This window comes from Myotis lucifugus, unplaced genomic scaffold, assembly GCF_000147115.1.
Source record: "Myotis lucifugus unplaced genomic scaffold, Myoluc2.0 scaffold_51, whole genome shotgun sequence".
Classification (NCBI taxonomy): Eukaryota; Metazoa; Chordata; class Mammalia; order Chiroptera; family Vespertilionidae; genus Myotis; species Myotis lucifugus.
Window position 1 is genome coordinate 1,254,299 of NW_005871099.1, and position 20,413 is coordinate 1,274,711.

Sequence of the window (20,413 nt, forward strand, 5' to 3'; positions counted from 1 at the left end):
CACAAAGCATGATTAATAAATATTAATAAGATATTTATACTTGGTGAAGCTACACTCACTTGAGAATTCACATAGTATCACATCTTCTTCAGCATATAGCTTTTCTGCTTCTCAAAACTAAGACAAAAATCTATCTTAGTGACTAAGGGAAATAACATTTAATCATTGTAAATTAGAAAAGAGAGTGAAGGGAATTCTCAAAACTATGAAATAATAATGAAGCCCACAGTTGATGGATGGAATGTATCGGCTTTAAATTTAAGGGACTTACATATCTATTTTACAGAGTTTGAAACTGCTATGATACATTCTAAAAGTATAGATGCCTGTTTCTGAGACATTATCTTTTTAATTTTTTTTAAATTTACTGATAAGAGAGAGAGAGACATCAAGTTGTTGATTCATTTATTTATGCATTCATTGGTTGATTCTTGTATGTGCCCTGACCGTAGATTGAACCCACAACCTTGGCATATTGGGACAACTCTTTAACCCACTGAGATACCCAGCCAAAGCCCCTGAGACATTATCTTTTTATCTTTCTCATCAATTGATAATGAATTACATTTACTTGAAAATAATGATTTGCTATAAAGTCTGGTAACATATAATGGATTTTAATAAGTGATGAAAGATATTATTACCTTATTGGTATTTAATACTCTAGAATTGTAGAAAATAAGAGAGTGTGATAAGTACTTGGGTAAAATCTGAAAAGATTTGGGTTCCTATAAACTCAGACCTAAACTTCAGTAAGAGTCTGTCCATGTCACAATTATAAATAAAATAAAGATTAGGACCAATAGGCAAGTGTCGAAGATAAATGGAGACTGAGATTATATAATCAGCTTTGCCACCACTTAATTTTCTAGGGCATGCAGTTAACTTTGCTGTAAGGAAATACTTTCATTTATAAAATCAAAGAATTCACATGAATTGACTTTCAAGTTCCTTCCGTTTTACAGTTCTGCTTCCATTACTGGTTCAGGATCATATCTCTTTCAGAATCCTTTTTTTTTTTAATGTGGCTTCTTTGTTTATGTCTTCCTGAATATATAAAATAGGCAAAGTGTAACCCTGTAAACATGGGCATCAATCTAAGTGTAGGAGGGGAAGGAATGCTCTCAGTAACCACACTTAGTTTGAAGCTTACTTTGCATCTATGTATATATTTTTTAATTTTTATTAATCTTTATTGTTGATATTATTACAGATATCCCTCTTTTCCCTCCCATTGCCCCCTCCACCTGGTTCCTGCCCCACCCCAAGCCTTTGCCACCCTATTGTCTGTGTCCATAGGTAATGCATATATGCATGTAAGATCTTTGTTTAATCTCTTCCCACCCTCCCACCCCCTTCCTCTGAGAATCATCAGTCTGTTCCATTCCATGTCTCTGATTATATTTTATTCACCAGTTTGTACTATTCATTATTTGTTTATTTTGATTTTTAGATTCAATTGTTGATAGGTATGTATTTGTTGCCATCTTGTTATTCATATTTTTTATATTTTTCTTTCCTCTTCTTCCTCTTCTTAAAGAATACCCTTCAACCTTTCATATAATACTGGTTTGATGGTGATGAATGCCTTTAGCTTTTTCTTGTCTGTGAAGTTCTTTATCTGACCTTCAATTTTAAATGATAGCTTTGCTGGGTAGAGTAATCTTGGTTGTAGGTCCTTGCTATTCATCACTTTGAATATTTCTTGACACTCCCTTCTGGCCTGAATAGTTTCTGTTGAGAAATCAGCTGACAGTCATCTGGGTGCTCCTTTGTAGGTAATTAAATGCTTTTCTCTTGCTGCTTTTAAGATTCTCTCTTTGTGTTTAGCCCTTCGAATTTTAATTATGATGTGTCTTGATGTGGTCCTCTTTAGGTTCCTCTTGTTTGGGACTTTTTATGCTTCCTCAACTTGTAAGTCTATTTCTTTCACCAGGTAGGGGAAGTTTTCGGTCATTATTTCTTCAAATAGATTTTCAGTATCTTCTCTCTCTCTTCTTCTGGTACCCTCCATAATGTAACTGTTGGTACACTTGAAGTTGTCCCAGAGGCTCTTTACCCTACCCTCATATCTTTTGGATTCTTTTTTCTTTTTGCTCTTCTGGTTGGGTGTTTTTTGCTTCCACACATTTCAAATCATTGATTTGATTCTCAGAATTCTCTACTCTACTGTTGAATCCCTGTATATTATTCTTTATTTCAGTTAGTGTATGCTTAATTTCTGACTGGTCCTTTTCTATTTTTTTGGAAATGGAAGGTTTTGGAGGTTTCAAGAAGATTCTTGAGTAACCTTATAACCATGGTTTTTTAAATTCTATATCCAGTAGTTTGCTTTTTCCATTTCTTTCATTTGTGACATGTTTCTTTTCTCTGCATTTTGGCTGCTCCCCTGTGTTTGTTTTTATGTATTGGGTAGAGCTGCTATGTCTCCTTGAGTTAGTAGAATTGCTTTGTGTATTAGGTGTTCTATGGGGCCCAGTGGCTTAGCCTCCCCAATCACCTGAGCTGGGAGCTCTAGGTGCACCCCTTTATGGGCTGTGAGCACAGTCTTTTGTAGTTGAGACTTGATTGCTGTTGGTGTTACTGGGAGCAATTGACACTACAGTGGGAGAGCTGCTATGCAGGAGATACCCCTATGGAGCAGGACTGGCTTCATTGGGCTTTGGTGTTCACTGAGTTTGCCCTTTGAAAGTGTTGCTTATGGATGTGTAGAGGTCTAATCTGGTATGGTCTGACACTAACCACTGGGTTACTGGCTATTGGGTCTTCAGGAGGTGCAAAGTCAGCCATTGCCTGGGGCCACCGAGCAGGGGCTACAGAGAGATCTGAAGATTCATCCTCTTTGTCTCGGGTTTGGAAGTGCCCGGATGAGACCTGGCTGTGAAGCAAGGCAGGCTGCTGCTGGTGCCTGCTCTTGGGCCTTTTATTGATAGGCTCCCTGACCCAGCTGCAGCTTGTTTGAGATTTTAGCCTGAACAAGGACAGGCCATTCATATGCAAAAGCTCTGCACACAGCTTTGGTGGGGTTGTAAATTAGAGGAGGCTGGGTGTCAGGGAATCACCCGGATGGAGCAAGCAGAAATGGCTGCCAGTCAGCCCTGTGACTGGGGAGGTCCCAACATAGGAACATTGATCCCTGTGAGCACCTCCATCTGGGAGAAAGCTGCCCCTGAGTTCCTGCCCCAATGTCAGACAATCCATTTCCTCCTTCTATATGTCTGTGTCCTCCAAAGCCTCCCCCTGGTGCTGGACCTCAGAGGAAGCAGGAGCTTGTAAGTTCAGTTCGTGGTGCTGGCCTTTTAAGAGGAATAGCTGGGTCTCCAGCAGCCTCCATGTCACTGAGCCCAATCTGCACTGGTTTTTACACCCCGTAATTCTTATTGCCCATAGGGACTTCTTTTCCCAGCTCTGGGACCCGGGGCTGGGGGTCTGGTGTGGGGCTGGGACCCCTTGCTCCTCCAGGCTGCTTCTGCTGAGACGATCTCACTCCTGATTAAAAAAGCAGCCCATGTGGGTGCGGGACCAGCCTGTCTTGCGCCTCCGGATCTCCTACCAGTCTCAGTATGCTTTCTTCTTTACTTCTCTAGTTGTAGGATTTCCATTCAACCAGCTTTCCAGCGGTTCTGGATGATGGTTGTGCTGTATTTTAGTTGTAATTGTGATGTGGTTGTCGGAGGCCGCGAGTATAGGCGTTTACCTACACCACCATCTTCCTACTTTGCATATATTGATTAATTAAATCAGTGTGCTAATATTACTGTCGTTATTTTATGACTTAAGTAGTTCATTTATAATTTAAGAAGGTGAATACAGGGTTGTAAAAGATTTTACATTTAATTTCTTTTGCATCAACATATTTTATATTTACTTCATATCCATTTTTTCATAAGTTAAGATAAATGTATCAATAAAATAAAAATACAATAATTATACCTATTTCTAAATAAGTATGTTGCTAAAAAGTATATCTTGTTTGCATTTATCTAAATTGAAGTTTTCATGCTATGTTTATACATTTACGAGGTGGGACAATATCTGTATTGCAGTACATAAATATTGTGCTTATTAATAATTTTTTATTTCATTCTGTTCTTCTTTCACTTTCCCACAGACTTGCTGCTTTCAAATAGCTGCGTTCCCTTTCTGGGTTCATCAGAAGGACTGGATTTCCAAACAATTCTGTTAGATGAGGAGAGGGGCAGGCTGCTGCTGGGAGCCAAGGACCACATCTTCCTGCTCAGTCTAGTTGACTTAAACAAAAATTTCAAGAAGGTCAGTTTATTTATATATATTTGCCTGGATGCATTTATTTTCATCGATTTCTTTCTCCCTCTCTGTGTTGTTTCAAGTGTCCTGGTGTCAAGTGCAGTAGGTCATTTACATGTCAAAAAGAACATACTGCCTTTGATATACATTTTAGATTTTTATGGATTTAAGTACATATATATGTTTTTTGTTAAGAATGAATGATCCAGGCTCAGTGGTTGAGCATCACCTATGAACCAGTAGGTCATGGTTTGATTCCCAGTCAGGGCATGTGCCTGGGTTGTGGGCTCGATCCCTGGTGGGGGGTGTGCCGGAGGCAGCTGATCAATAATTCTCTATCATCATTGATGTTTCTCTCTCTCTCTCTCTCTCTCTCTCTCTCTCTCTCTCTCTCCCTTCCTCTCTGAAATCAATAAAAATAAATTTTTAAAAAAGAATGAATATAATACCATAACCTTTGAAAATATGAATGGAAGGCATGAAAATGTAATAAATGGATAGTACTACATTATACAGTATGAATGCAAAGTTTTGGATTGTAAAGCTAGCAAATGAAGTATTCATCAAATATTAGCATCTATATCCATAGCAATTTTTGTAAATAAGCAAACTTTAAATTGATAGTGTGACTATGATAGCAATTTAACACCACACTTTTTCTCCGTACTCCCATTTTATATTTGAACAGGTTTCTCCTATGGCCAGTCACACTCAGATAGTGAAAATTAATGATGTCTTAACTATGGGCTCATTAAGAACAATCTTAAGGAAATATATACTACTTATTACAAACACAATAGGCAATTGTTGCTATATCCTACTTTTCAACTAGTACTGTGATATCCAAAGCAAAGGGTACCATACCTTAGGCCTTGTAATTATTATTAGCTAGTACTTTAGCAAATATCAATATCTATGCAAGCAAAGATAGATACCAAGACTAGAAGGGATGGAATGGCTGATGAGGAGACATACTACACGGCCTATTCTGCATCTATGAGGGATCTTTGTTGTTTTTCTTCTTTTCTGGAAGTATTCCAAAAGAAGTACTAGGCTTAGGGAGGGGGTGAGAGTGAGGTTGAGCAGAGTCAATGGGTGTGGGGGGGGAGGGGGCATCTGTAATACTTTCAACAATAAAGATAAATTAAGAAGAAAAAGAAAAATACTAGGAGTCATCGCAAAGTTTCAGGTTAATAGAGACTTCCTCCCATTCAAAAAGAGTTGTTGATAGGTATGTTAGGATTGTGTGGCCTCATTAGAATGCACCTACAGTGACCACTTTAACTCAACTCTATAATTTTGAGATGATTTTAATAATTAAATATTAGTTGCTTAGTTATTTGAATATTATTAACATTCAGGGCTTTAGTCTACCCAGGGAAAAGATTTATCTCCATATGTATTAATATTGATTAATCTGCATTAGAAATAATGGCTTTATTTTTAATCATTTTAAATTTTAACTTTTCCACAGATTTCTGAGTGAGATTCACTGAAGGAAAGGGAATTATTTTTTATGAACGCTCAGATTTGATAAAGAAATAGTCTTTGAATGCAAATGTATATGCATGCATTTCACGTAATCTCTATTTCTAGAAGAAAGCGTGAGAGCTAAAATATTGCAAGTAGTTATTTTGGACTTGTTTTAATACAAACACACTTGTAAGCACATAAGGTTATCTTATTTAAAAATATATTATTCTATAGCCAGGATATTGTTTACAGCAAAATGAAATAAGCAGTTGCTTATGTGCTGGAATTCAAAAAGCTTGCCATTATTCTCCATTCCATTTATTTTTAAGGGTATGCTTTCTTTTCTTTAGGACATTTTTAAGGACTTATACTTTTAGGAGAGCCTATAAATGGTATTAGCTATATCTCAGTCATCAGTAAATATCTTAGAGGATGAATCTTTTTTAAAAGAGCCCAGAGAAAAATCTTAGTCTACTTTGTTATATTGCTTTAAGAGATATTAAATAGCTAACAGCATTTTTCCAAATATGTCTCAGTATAATAGCAATAAAGCAATTCATACTTTTAAGGGAATTTATTCTTGTGCTATTCTCTGCCTTTAGGGATTGGAAGAAAAAGTCCATTTATCTGAACTGAGTGTATTAGATCATTGCTTAAAATAAATTGTGATAGCACAATTTCCTTCTGTGACTATTTTAAGCAAATTGCTCTTTGGCCATATTCCATGCTTGAAATGTGCTAATATTTAATAAAATAAATATTTATGAAATATTGACTTCCCTTATGATGTTATTGAAATAAATGATTATTTGAACACATCATAAAATTAGGGTCTGTGCTAGAGATTTTTGGCCTAACTGATATTTTTTTGATATTTCTATAACATGTATAATTCATAAAGGGGTTATGCATGTAAAGTACGAATTGTTTATGTAGGTACCCACCTTTAACATTTATATAAATCACTCCAGTGTTAAAAGGTACTCCACAGCAGCAAGTAAGTGTCAAGATGTAGTACTTCAGCAGTGTTTAGACCTACACGGTTTGCATTGGCTCAGTGCCGCTCGGCAAAAATCCAAACTACTCTGCAGAAGAAACCACACAAGTCGGTACTCTGTGGGGCTGAAAGATGTTCTTTGTACTCCTTAGAGTGAAAGCAATATACAACACATAATTTAATTAGGAGTGACTAGCTGGGACTATTATCCACTGGGAAATTTTTAAATTTTTAATATTTTTACATTTTTATTGAATTTTGGGGGTGACATTGGTTAATAAAATTATATAGGCTTCAGGTGTACAATTCTACAATACATCATCTGTATATTGTATTGTGTGTTCACTACCCCACGTCAAGTTTCCTTCCCTCTCCATTTATCCCCCTTATACCTTTTCTACCTCTCCCCACCCCCTTTTCCTCTGGAAATCAGCACACTGTTGTCTGTGTCTATGAGGTTTTTCTTTTCTTTTTGCTTACTCCATTCACCTTTTCACCCAGCCCTTCAACCCTTCTCGCCTCTGATAGCTGTTAGTCTATTCTCTATCTATAAATATGTTTCTATTTTGTTTATTAATTTATTCTATTTATTAGATTCCACATTTGAGTGAAATCATATGGTACTTATCTTTCTGTGACTGGCTTATTTCACTTAGCATAATGCTCACCTGGTCCATCAATGCTGTCCAAAAGGTAAGATTTCCTTCCCCTTTGCAACTGAATAGTATCCCATTGTGTAAATGTACCACAGCTTTTTTTATCTGCTCATCTACTGATGGGCACTTGGGCCTCTTCCAAACCTTGTCTATTGCAAATAATGCTGCCTCTTCCCAGCTCTGGTGCTCTGGGCTGGCAAGCCTGCCTTGGGGTTGAGACTCCATGCTTCTCAGGAGGATCCCTCCGTAGCTGAAATATCGCTCCAGAAACTTAGCCACTGTCCATCCATGGGACTGGGAACAGCCCTTTTCATGTCTAAGCCCTTTCTACCAGTCTCCGTGTGGCTTCTTCTGTAAATTCTTGGTTATAAGACTTCTTGTCAGCTAGTCTTCAGTTGGTTATTCAGGATGATCCTCTGGGAAATTAAAAAATATATATATATATATTATATTATATTATATTATATTATATTATATTATATTATATTTAGACCCAGCCAGCATGGCTCAGTGGTTGAGCGTCGATCTATGAACCAGGAGGTCACGGTTCGATTCCAGGTCAGGGCACATGCCTGGGTTGTAAGCTCCAGTGTGGAGCATGGAGGAGGCAGCCAATGATTCTCTCTCATCATCTATGTTTCTCTCTCTCCCTCTCCCTTCCTGAAATCAATAAAAATACTAATATATATGTATATACATATATATATATACATATATATAGAATATTTTCAATGGAAGTATCAAAATTCAGGATATATATTTGCTTAAAGTTTTTGTTCAGACAAGACTGTACCTATTGAAATGTGATACCTTACAATTTAAGCAGCTTTTCTAAATTTGTTCTGTAAGGCCTCTCTTAGTTAAGGGATGCCCTGTGGTTTCCTCTCTAGGAAAGGTTTGGTGGGACAAATATGGGCATTTGTTTGACATACCCTTCCCCAACATAGACCACACTGGAGCCATTAGCGACCCCATTCCAAGGGAAAGACATGGATCTGGAACTGTATTTACCACTCCTGACTATTTTGTTATAAGCTGAGTTCCCCCAGCAGCTAACTATGAGATGAAGACTAGCTTATAGGATATTTTTAAAGTTGTGTTCTTGGGATCAACACATGTGAGAGGGTCGCTAAGGAAATTGTATTAGACAAAGGGAGGCTGAGCTCTGATGCAATTCCAACAAAAGCTTCAGTTGACAGGCCAAACTGATAAGGTAGCAAACATTTCAATATTTTCCTCTAGAGTAAGTGATAATACCATTATTTTGCTGGGTTTATCTTATACAAGAGAATCTCTATTTTCTCTTTATCTAATCTATTCACCATGACCATCAATGTTATCTCTTTGAAAAATAAAACTCTTATCATATTTCTTACTGGATTACACACTTCTGGCAGTTCTTGATTTCTGAGGAACTTGAATTAACTCCAAATTTCTATTGCCTTTTAAGGCTCTTCCCAACACATTTGCACCCTATATTTTTATCCACTCTTCATTGTTCCCTCACTCATACTTTATAGAGATGGAAATATCATCTGCTTAATGTTATCAAGGACCCAGCTCTTTCTTTTTCTTCTGTTGCCATTCTTGGTGTTGGCATTATCCTTAGGTTGGTATCAAGATGCCTGGAACAGTTTCATGGATCGCATGCAAACAAGGAAATGCAAGGAATAAGAGACCATCACTTATTATATCTCTTTTTTAAGAATCTTTTGAAAAACCCTCCCTCACATCTTATTGACTAGAACCACATCAATTCAAGCCCTTAAACTCAAAAGAGGGTCGGTGATTACAAGCTGGGAGAAATGTTCAGGAAATCAGTCACCTTGAGCACTATCCTTAGTGAGAGGAAATAGAAAGCAAGCTTTCTGAAAAATATAATTTGTTTAGGGGACTAATTTTTTCTCATTAATGTAGGTTACCTGAGGCAAACATAAAAGTTTTCTCAGCCAATCAAAAAGAAGAGTGTGTATTGTCTATTTGAAGAGAAGTATCAAGATTCGTTGGTACTATAAGGAAATTATATGTAAGAATTTATTTTTCTTCCAGGAGACAATCTTGGAAAATATTCAGTGCAAGTAAAAATCTTTGAAATAATTTCTTTTTCTCTACCCTACATGGTAAAAATTGGAAAATCTGCTAACCTTAACAAATACTTCTCTTGCTTATGTAAGTTTATTTGCTCAATAAAATTTCTCTGTTATTTGTGTGTAATCTGCTGCAGATCTCTTCAAATGTACTGATATCCTGTAGCTTTTGGCAATATCACAAAAAATATAGGTATACTTTTGATTTCTTCTCACGGATGGCTATTGTTGTGTTGGCTGTTGTCATTTTTTTTATTTGAAAATCTAAGGGAAAAGAGGTCAGTGCCCCTGACCAGTCAGGCATTGTGTATTTTAAAAATTCTTGAGACATACCAGTTGAAATGTGCTGGTTTAAGTTAAAGAAACTAGATTTCCCTGCTGTTGCCTTCAATATCCTACCCAGTCTCTAAGGTCAGAGGGAGTATATATAAAAAGCATTTTAATAGTCCTTAAAAAAGTTTAACAGTAGATGGACATTTACATCCATTTGTCATTCACTTATAAGTGATGCATTAGAAACCTGTTCAAAGCAGACATCATAATAATGAAAGTATTTGACATTTGTACAATATGATTTAAGGACCAATGATTTCTTAACAAATGCTTTTAAACTACATGCCATCTGTCCCTGTGACTACAAGTGGACATTCTCCACTTCAGCCAGACTTAAGTAGCCCTAGCAATAATTCATATAAAATTCAAGGTCCTCTCTATGTAAACTTCAGGAGTAATATATACAAGTTGAATGTCTCTCCCTCTTTTTTTTAATGAAGCCACAGTTGACAATAAAAAAGAAAAAAAAGTCCAGTATTCTCTGTTAGGTTATGTTACTTAGTTGAGCTTCTGAGTTAATGAATTGCTGGGATCTTCCCATCTGAAAATGTTACTCACTTTGGAGCCAGTTCATGCATGGGTGGAAGGAGTCGCTGAACCAGGATGTAAGCAAACGGGTCACAAAGGGAATGATGTATTAAATGAAGCACTGCTTTTGTATCTATTTCATTCAAACATTTGTTTCTTGGTTTTCTTTCTCTTTTCTTCTCTCTTTTTCAAGTGGGCTATAGAGGTAGATGAGTAGACCAATGAGAAATAAACTTACTCTGAGACTACAGTTATTATTTATTTCACCTACTAATCTAATCACAACTGGTATGTGAACTCAGAGTAATAATAAACAACTTTATTTTGCTTCCTGTAATCCCTTTCCATTCTTCTCCTGGGCCAGTTCTATGTCTTCAGCTGGCCTGTGGCTTTTTAAAGAAATTTATAAGTATGTTTTTATTGATGAGAGAGAAAGAGAGAAAGAGAGAGAGAGAGAGAGAGAGAGAGAGAGAGAGAGAGAGAGAGAGAGAAACACCAATGTGAGAGAAAAACATTGATCAGTTGCCTCCCCTACACACCCTGATTTTGTATCAAACCTGCACCTGGGTATGTGCCCTGACTGGAAATCAAATCAATGACCTTTCAGTGCACAAGACAAAGCTTAACCAACTGGGCCACACTGGCCAGGGCATGCCCTTAGCTTTTGAGGTCACTGTTAAGTAGTACAGGCAATTGTTAATCATCAATTAAAAGGTCCAGTCTAATGTAATAAAACTTCCAACCTCATTTAAAATTGAACCTCCTCTCCCTCTACCTGTCCCTGCTTGGGCACGCCATGTGAGGGAGGGTCCCAGCATAGGGGAATGTTCAGAAGCTTCTTCTTCTGCCTAAAGCTCCTCCTTTTCCCGAAGCTTGTTAACCACAGTGCATGACCCCTCTGGAGTCAAATCAGGACAAGGGAAGGGGACAGTGTTCAGAGGAGTGTCTACTGTCATTGTCTCAGGTCCCTCTCAACTTTCTGGCCTTGGCAGATGTTTAAGGGTAACTTCTTTCACAGGCACCTTTGTGAGTTTTTGAAATTTACACTTTTTGGAGTTCTATACCTTGCTGTTCTCTGGATAAGGGTGACTGCATTTCTCCTCTGACTGGTATGTTCTATTCGTTCTCCTGCAACAGATTGCAATTTTTCCAGGTGTTAACTTCTGAAAGCTTTTCTCAACACTCTTCAGTAGGACCTAAGGTGATCTCATGACATCCAATTTTTAAGTGAGCATGGCTCCCATCTGTTCCATAGGACATGTCGCATGCATTTTCCTGGGCACACTCTGGAAGTTCAGGCTGATAACCATTATAGCCATTGAGCCTGTTCTTTGTTTTCATTGTAGCTTGTCAGTCTCTCATCCTTTAGACATTAGTCCACAATGTCCCAGGAACTACATGTGCAGTATCAAGTGCTTCTTAAGGTCCCACCAAAGCCCCTTCCCTGTCACCTACTACTCCCCGTAGGGATAGTAGGACACATAATACATCTGTCTCAAATAAAATATCCTCCTCAAGTTTCCAACTATTTTATGGTTTGAACATGGGTGATTCTTGGCCACCTACTTTGAAAATTTGTGTATCTTGAGCTTGCATCTCATTTTGAATTTTTTTCTCAGCTAAAACTTCTCTTTTAAAATCTTGCTATACTATAAAAGCCATAAAATGAGCACTCAAAAGAATGTTTGCTCTACCTCCAAATGTAATGGGTGAGCTCATTGTATATCATTCCTGAAGTGTACACAGTGGAACCATAGGAGTAACCAAAGGGAGAATGTTAATATTCTTATTTATATTGTTTACTCTTTGGCTTTTAATAACTTCAATCCAAACATTTGCTGTTTTATATCTTGTTTCCCATACTTTTCAATAGTTTCATTTTGTGGGTCTTCAGCAAAGCTGAGCTATAACCAAGCGTCTAGATAAAAAGTGTAGGACATGTATTGATCCATTTTTAAATAATCTTCAAAATTAATCTTTAAATAGTTTACTGTCGCTTTGCAATAATACGTAGTTATCTTTATTCCTTTTCATTTTGTTAATTTAATTTTTTTTCCTTTGCAACTGTCAACATTGAATATTGCACATAAAATATTCAAAGAATTGCTATGTTAGCTAAGCAAATGTAAAGATCTTTAACTGGGCCCCACCCAACGAAAACAGTCCAGCTAAACTTGTGGTGTTAAAGGCAAAAGCAGTATAATACTTAAAATTTTTCTATTTAAAGTAATGTACATTTATTTTTAATGTAAAAAAATAGTAAATATATATATATATATATATATATATATATATATATTTTTTTTTTTTGTGGAGGTGGGGAGTGTGTGGAAAGGAAGTTTTCTTACTGGTTTTAAAATGAGAAAACAATGTACCAAAGCAATATGTACTTTATATAGTCCACTATTATGGAATAACCCGAGACAATTTCACCTTGCTAAAATTTAGCTCCTCACATTTGCTTAAGAACTTAACTCTGTTGGTTATTTAACAAAAAATTAACCAGAATTATTTAAAAGGAAACATCGGATAAACTTAAAGATGAATTTGGGCACTTAAAGAGGACTGGCTTTTTTAATATAGCAGAATGTTAAAAAAAAGTAATTTCTACGTTTACAAGTGTTTTTTCTTCTACCTAGCAATCAAAATGTAATTATTCTATTATTTTTCTTCTAATTTAACATGAAAACTAGGTATGTAATTATAAAAAATTAGTTAGATTATTTGAAATTCCTCAAACTTTGCTTATTTTAAGGCATTCTTATTAGTAAAATAACTAAACTAAGTTAGTATATAATTTTAAATATAATAAATTTCAGTGGAATATTCAAACACCCATATCTGTGTAGCATGAAAAGGACTTTGTTATTTTCCGCTCCTAAAGGAACTCTTAAGACAAGAGGGTTTTCATACACGAGGATCCTGTACTTGCTTTCTTTATATTGAGTATAAGCAGAAATGCTTTTATAAATCAGTAACTCACTTCATGGTGACATTCCCATCTAATGCCTTACCCTGTAAGTCTACTATTTAGGGGGAAAGATTCAGAATAAATATTTTATTTTAAATCAAGTTATTGATAAAAGAAAATTGCCATTCTTTGTATTCTTAATTAACACGTGAAATTAAGAAAATGTAAACACTTGGAAACCATGCGGACATCCCAATAAATTAACTTTTGGTATAAGGCACCCTGCTTAGTTTCATGGTGATTAATCGGTCTTACTGGCTGCGGAGCACATGCTGCCTGAAATCGCAGAGGTGAAACAATCGCCTCGTTCATGGATGTGCGGGCTCCCCGCGCGGGTGCCGATGTGCAGTCCCATCTGCTCACTGTAACTGACTGTCAGGATGCTGTCAGACTGCTCACGCGTCTGCCAGGACTCTGACAAGAACTCTGTCTCCATTGTAAGGGAAGCTGTGCAGATCACTCTGCAGTAATTAATGACTACTTATTGTGCATGTGATACTGTGCCCGGCGCTAAGGACCGTAGGACGGAGAAGCAACGTCCCTTGGCACTCAAGAACAGTGACCACTGAACTTCAATGAGTCATATCTTCCTTTAATGGTAATGGAGACTGTGAACTGTATTCCTTAGGAAATTTTGAAAGCTAGCCACAAATATAATTGCACCACAAATTCAAAATTACCAATCCACTTGTGGATGCCTTGAAATTTATTTTAACTGGTATGGTACACTAGCATTTCTCTGACTTTCTTACAAAACATGTTTATTGAACTCCCTACTACGTTCCTAGCATTCCTTTAGATGCTGGGAATATATAGTGGAGAACAAAACCATTTAGGCCTCTGTTTTCATGGTGCCTCTAAATTTGAGGGGAATGGGAAGAGAGGTTGATGGAGAAGAGAAAAGGAAGCAAATAAGAAAATACCACTTAGTGTTAAGTGTTATTTAAAAAAAATAATAATCTTGGGAAACTACTTTAGATTGGTCTTTGGAGAAGGCCTTTCTGGAGAGGTGATATAAACGTGGACACTTACAGGAAGGGACCGTCCAGAGGAGCTCAGATGTGTTCCAGAGAGAGCAAGCTCATCCTGAGGATAACACTGAGATAATATTTGAAAATGCAGCATGAGCTGCTAATGAGCAGTATGGTAGGGACTCGAACTCATGAACTTGAATTCCACTACATTTCATTGATCTTTTTAAAAAATAAATTTTTATTGATTTGAGAGAGGAAGGGAGAGGGAAAGAGAGATAGAAACATCAATGAAAAGAAAGAATCATTGATCGGCTGCCTCCTGCACACCCCTCTACTGGGGATTGAGCCCACAACCCGGGCATGTGTCCTGACCAGGAATTGAACCATTACCTCCTGGTTCATAGGTTGACGCTCAACCACTGAGCCACACCAGCCGGGCTCATTGATCTTTATGTCTAGGAAAAGATTCCCAACTGAATTGCAAAAAGAAAGTGGCAAATATATATGATAAACACAAGTGTATTAGAATTCCAAGATGGTTGGGGGAGAAAAAACTAAATGTAAAAGAAATGTTGAGTTGAGTCCTAAGGAAAGAAAGGGAAAGACTAGTCTCACCTAAGATTTCATGAAGAAAGCTACATGGGCAGATTTGACCCCAACCTGGAGAATTTAACCTTCCCATCTGTAAAAATGTCTACGCCAGCCAGTTTCAATTATTCAAGCTTTTCCTGTGGTGCTCCTGTCCTTATTTTTCAGCAGTCAGTCTCTGAGCTCAGGTCTCTTACCTCTCTGTACTTGGACCCTAGAGTAATCATTGCTCCCTGGGTTGTTCAAATGCTTTAACTATTTAGCATTTAGAGCAACATGTTTCCCACTTCTTTGCAACCATTCAACAACTTGGATCCTGTTCTTTGATAGAGATGGCCCTTTGCATTTTTTATGACTCTGATTTTTTGTGTGTTTAATTAGGTTTTATGAACAAATTGTAGCTTCCTCTTTTGTATTCTATTCAGTTTTTTTGGCATCTCTGAATTAGGCCAAAGAGAATTTGACTGACCTTGCACTTGGGAACTTGAGTCAATTAAATCGCTTCTCCAAAGATGAAACAAAGACCAGATATAATTAGAATTTCCTTAGGATGTTGTTATAAGGCCTTATCACTATTTGAATGTTTTTGTAACTTGCCTAAAATTAAATAATTAAAAATAAATTGCCCGACATTTTCACCTTACCAAATGGTAACTGTTTAATGAATTATAAAAATTATGAATGAAACAATAATTGTTAGAGACATTGCAGCATTTTACTTGTGAGGTCCTCCTGCCTGTTTTTATTCAAAATGAAGTGGAATGCTTCAAAAATCAAACAGAAATGAAGCCATTTTGGATTTTGGATGAATATAAGCAAATAAAATCAATATAAGGTAACTAGATCAAAGACTGTATCTTAAAGCATGCAGCCCCCACTATATTTTCATTAGAAAATTAATATCAAAACGCTTTTGCAAAAACGTGTTTAAAATATGAAACTTTAAATCAAATAAACATTTAAAATGACTGAAAACACTTTTAATTTTATTACAGTGATTTGTCTCATATTGGTAAATCTATTTTCTATAACTCTAAAAGAAAAAAATATATACATATTTATTTTTACTTAAATTCTTTTAAAAATATGGAATGCTTCATGAATATGTGTGTCATCTTTGTTCAGAAGCAATGCTAATCTTCTGTGTATGGTTCCAATTTTGGTATGATATGGGCTGCTGCAGAGAACACTATATATATATATGGTTCTTAATTGATTCGTCCAAGTGTAAATGCAAAAATTATTTTTTGAAATAATTCATGTGAAATATTATTGTGAAATATCACAAAAATATCATAATATTGTGAAATATTATGAAAATGAACATACCAACAGGTTAAGTCAGTACGTTATAGGATATGGGGTCTGACTTAACACACATACTTGTTTTAAAATATTAATGCTAGAAATTATCACTTCCAAGTGGAGAAATCTTATACATTTATTTACTCCTATTACCCAGAGTAGTTTTCTGATATCAACTTGCTCTATAAGATTAGCACTAAAATTAAAACCAATGTGCAGCCCCTTAGTTACTTAGTAGTGGTAAATTAGTGGTTATACTCTGGATAGTTATATTGAATGGGATTCTTGGGTTCATCTGGACCCACAGAGTTCTGCTTGATTTCTGATGTCTGCCCTGCTGTGGGCAGAGAGAGCAGTAGTAAGCTTTCTACAGATTTACTTTTGATATCTAAGCTCCAAGATCCCAGCGATTGCTCCTCACCTAAATTGTGTGGGAATGTTTCAGGACGATTAAAACATGGCAATTGTGCAAGTGGCATCTCCACTCCTCCTATGTCTTTCTTTGATAAGTGAAAGAAAAATATTCGTGAGTAATTTCCCAGGGAGTGGTACAGCTACATGGACTTTTTGATACTACCTCTGTGCAAAGATTCATCAACTTTTAGGGAGAGGGGTATGCATCTTTGTTTTGTCCTGCTTCATGAAACTTTTAATATGGCATGATATCGCTGTACAAAGCAAGAAAATGTATAGGTCATTTTACTGCAGATGAATTCAGAAAGTAATGAGAATAATGATAATCATTGCCTCAAAACTGTTTACTTAATGTTCAAGAGAGACTCATAGATCTTGTGAACATTGTATTTTTACTAGTAAGTGTGAGATGTGGTTTCTGTCTGAGAATAAAGTAATCTCAAAGTGTACTGACTGGGCTATTGAAATAATCTCAGGATATTAGGTACTTCTTGAACTTTTATATTAATTACTAGAGGCCCAGCGCACAAAATCATGCATGGGTAGGGTTCCTAGGCCTAGCCTGTGATCAGGGCCAACTTCTGCCACCTCACCAGTCTCCAGTTTTGCCCCCACCACCACCCACCTTGTTCCCCATGGTTCCCAGTTCATTATGCTGCGATCAGAGCCTGCAGGCGGGGGAGAGGGGCCAAGAGGTCGGCCATTCAGCCCACTTGCCAGTCCCAGTCTGGCCCCACCACCACCCACGCGGTTCCCTGTGGTTCCCTGTTCACCATGCTGCGATCAGAGCCTGCGCCCTGGGGGGGGAGAGGGAGGGACTGAGAGGTAGTCAATGCACCTCATAGTGATGGTTGAGTGGTCGTTCCAGTCGTTATGATTACTGGCCTTTTATTATATAAGATGCTGCAACCTGAAGCTATATTATCTTATACCCATTCAGAGTTAACATCTCCATCTCTTCCTCTAGGCACCTATGAATCTATCTCTGTGTCTATTTCTCTATTGTGTTTTCCCCTACACACACACACACACACACACACACACACACACACACTTTGACTAGAAAAACATAAAAGCGGTGGAATGCTTTTATATAGAGATAGAGATAGAGGTATGTCACATAATCACTTTACAAGATTATTGAAAACAAAAATGTTACTTGAACATATTTCTGCAAACTTTATGTAAATATGAGTGTGGTTTATTTATTTTCTGTTTTTAGATTGAATTAAGAAAAATTCTGTTTCTTTAAATTTTTTATCAAAAATAAATAAAAAGGAATATTAAAAAAAACCACAAAACACCCTTTATTCTAATGACTAGGTGGCAAATAAAAGAAAAGCCCAACATAAATCATAATTGAAATTATATCTTTTAAATTTTGGCACAACTACAATGGTTTTTCTTTTTAAGTAAATGTTTGGAGTTTGGAAGACAATCAGATATCTTCTAGGTAGTTGTTACTAAGGTAATTTTATTTGTGATTTCTAAATTCTTGACAACATTGTGGCAAAATAAGCCAATATATAATCCCTACTAATCTTTACCTTAAGAGGTAAAATTATCTTTGTGCTACTATCTTAGAATTCCTACATAATAATAATGTTCCAAGGATAATTTATATTTTTAATAGGTGCTAGACTTTATGGATTGAAGGTAAATGATGAAAAATAAGATAACATCTTGGTAAAAAGTCTGCTCCATAAACAGGAAATAGAAGAATTTTTTAAAAAATTGGTTTCTGGAGTCCAACAAATTCCCATTTCTGTGTATCTGGTTTTTTTTTTTAATTGATGAGAGAGAGAGAGAGAGAGAGAGAGAGAGAGAGAGAGAGAGAGATATGGAACTCGCAACCTGGGTATGTGCCCTGACCTGGTATGAACTTGCCACCTTTTGGTGTATGGGACAGTGCTCCAACCAGCTGAGCCACACCGGAGCTTGTAATTTTAGTTTTATTGCTTCATTAACTAGGATGACATATTCAATTTATAATTACATGACATAAATAATCAATAACTGAAAATTTACAAAACTATTAAAATATCTTTTAGATATTTCTATTCCTTTGCAAAGAGAAAAAAAAGAATCTAGAATCACTATCTTAATGTCAAGTTCTTAAGACAAAATTCGAGTTTAAACTATAGAACTAAACTATTACATTAGTGTTGAAACTATTAAGAGCAAGTAATTAAAAATGTTGGCTCAGATGCCAAGACTGATCAAGGCTTTCGTTTACCACTCAGTGTTCTTTGGTGCTCCCCGAGCATAGTGGCTCCGTCCTCCCTGCTCTCTTCTTACTTTGTATCTTCTGTGGGGATGCAGTTCCTACATCTATTTACTGAGCTGTCTTCCTTTTAAATCTTAACACCTCAATGCCACACCTTTCTGGACATATCCTTCATAAGCATGTAACTAATGAACAAACGATGAATGATCAATAACTACTCTATGGTAACTTTGGAACTTTCATTTGGGTGTCAAAAATGATACAGAGATTGTTTTCACACTTTGTCGATCTTTAAATAACTTCTTGATAACCTTTCTATCTTTTAAGTCTCATTTACTTCATATGAAAGAGTTTCACACTTTTATATTCAGGTTTGACTAAATCTATAAGTACTTGTTCTAAATTTGTTTCTGAAAAGTGATTAAATCTGACCATGTTATAAAATAAAAAAACAGGATCTAACATATCTAAAGAACTCAAAGAAATATTAATCTAGACTAGAGATCAAAAAATGAGCTAAAGATTAAAACAATTGAGAGATGCTGGACATGCATTCTTTGTACGATTTATCTTCAGTCCAATGATACAAAGCTGTCTTTTGCAAAATCACTATAATACTTAAGAATTGATAAATATAGAGTTGCAGTTTTGCACAATGAAAGAATTCTGGAGATTGGTTACACAAACTGAATATGCTTAATAGTGAACTCTATGCTTACAATGTCTAAGATGGCAAATTCTGTTAAGTATGCTTTATCACAATTAAATTTTTTAAAGAATTAGCAAGGAAAAAAGTGAGAGGATACCTTGAGTTCATAATATCAAATATGAAGCAAAAATTTAATAAATTCAAGGTGCCATTTTTAAAAGAGAGAAAAATACAGTCAGTTCAGTATTTTTCAATTAGTGGCTTAAAAAACATGCACAATGAAAAAACCACTTGAGGAAACTTTCAAATTTCCTGCCAGTTGCTGTGTTTTATTTTTACTTTTCATGTATTCATTTATTTAGGACTTCATAATTCTAGGTTGATGACTGACTATTGTCCCTTGACCTTTGCATGGACTACTTTGGTTTATGTATTTACTAACTTACATTACTTAGTTGTTTTTAATTATGTATTAAACACCTGAAAATGTGTCATCCAGAGCAAAAGCTAAGAGATGGTAAATAACTGGTTTCTTACCACCAATTTTCCTTTTTTTTTAAATTTTTTCAATCTTGGGTAACTATCTCTGAATCATTCATCATTCTCATGCTTTTCTTTTTACATATTTTTTGTGTCTATATATACTCACCTAAAAAGTGTATTTTAGTTGTTTTTCACATTATTCTAAGAGGAACAAACTGTAATTTAAGAAGTATGTTTTTTTCACATAATAATAAATTGTTAAAATCCATCCTTATTGCTTTACATTCATGTTTTGCTGCTGGCTACTATTTAAAATTGTGTGAAAGTAGAATTGCAGTCATTTAAGCCATGCCTGAATAAATAGCTTCTTTAGGTCCTCATTGTGAACCATTTGAAAGTTAGCTTGTCATTTGAACTACTGTTGGCTCAACCACCCTGCCTATGTCCACCTTTGAATTGTAG

General features: G+C 36.0%; 1 protein-coding gene and 1 pseudogene across 1 annotated transcript in view; one reads left to right on the top strand and one right to left on the bottom strand.

Moving 5' to 3' along the window:
* The window catches only part of SEMA3D (semaphorin 3D), a 191,521-nt gene that overhangs the window by 85,912 nt on the left and 85,196 nt on the right, over positions 1 to 20,413 (top strand). The window contains exon 3 of the mRNA XM_006088678.3: positions 4,112 to 4,272. Within this exon, the coding sequence (XP_006088740.1) occupies positions 4,112 to 4,272 (161 nt within the window). The remainder of the gene's footprint in view (positions 1 to 4,111; positions 4,273 to 20,413) is intronic.
* Positions 15,954 to 16,067, bottom strand: LOC111826014 (annotated as a pseudogene).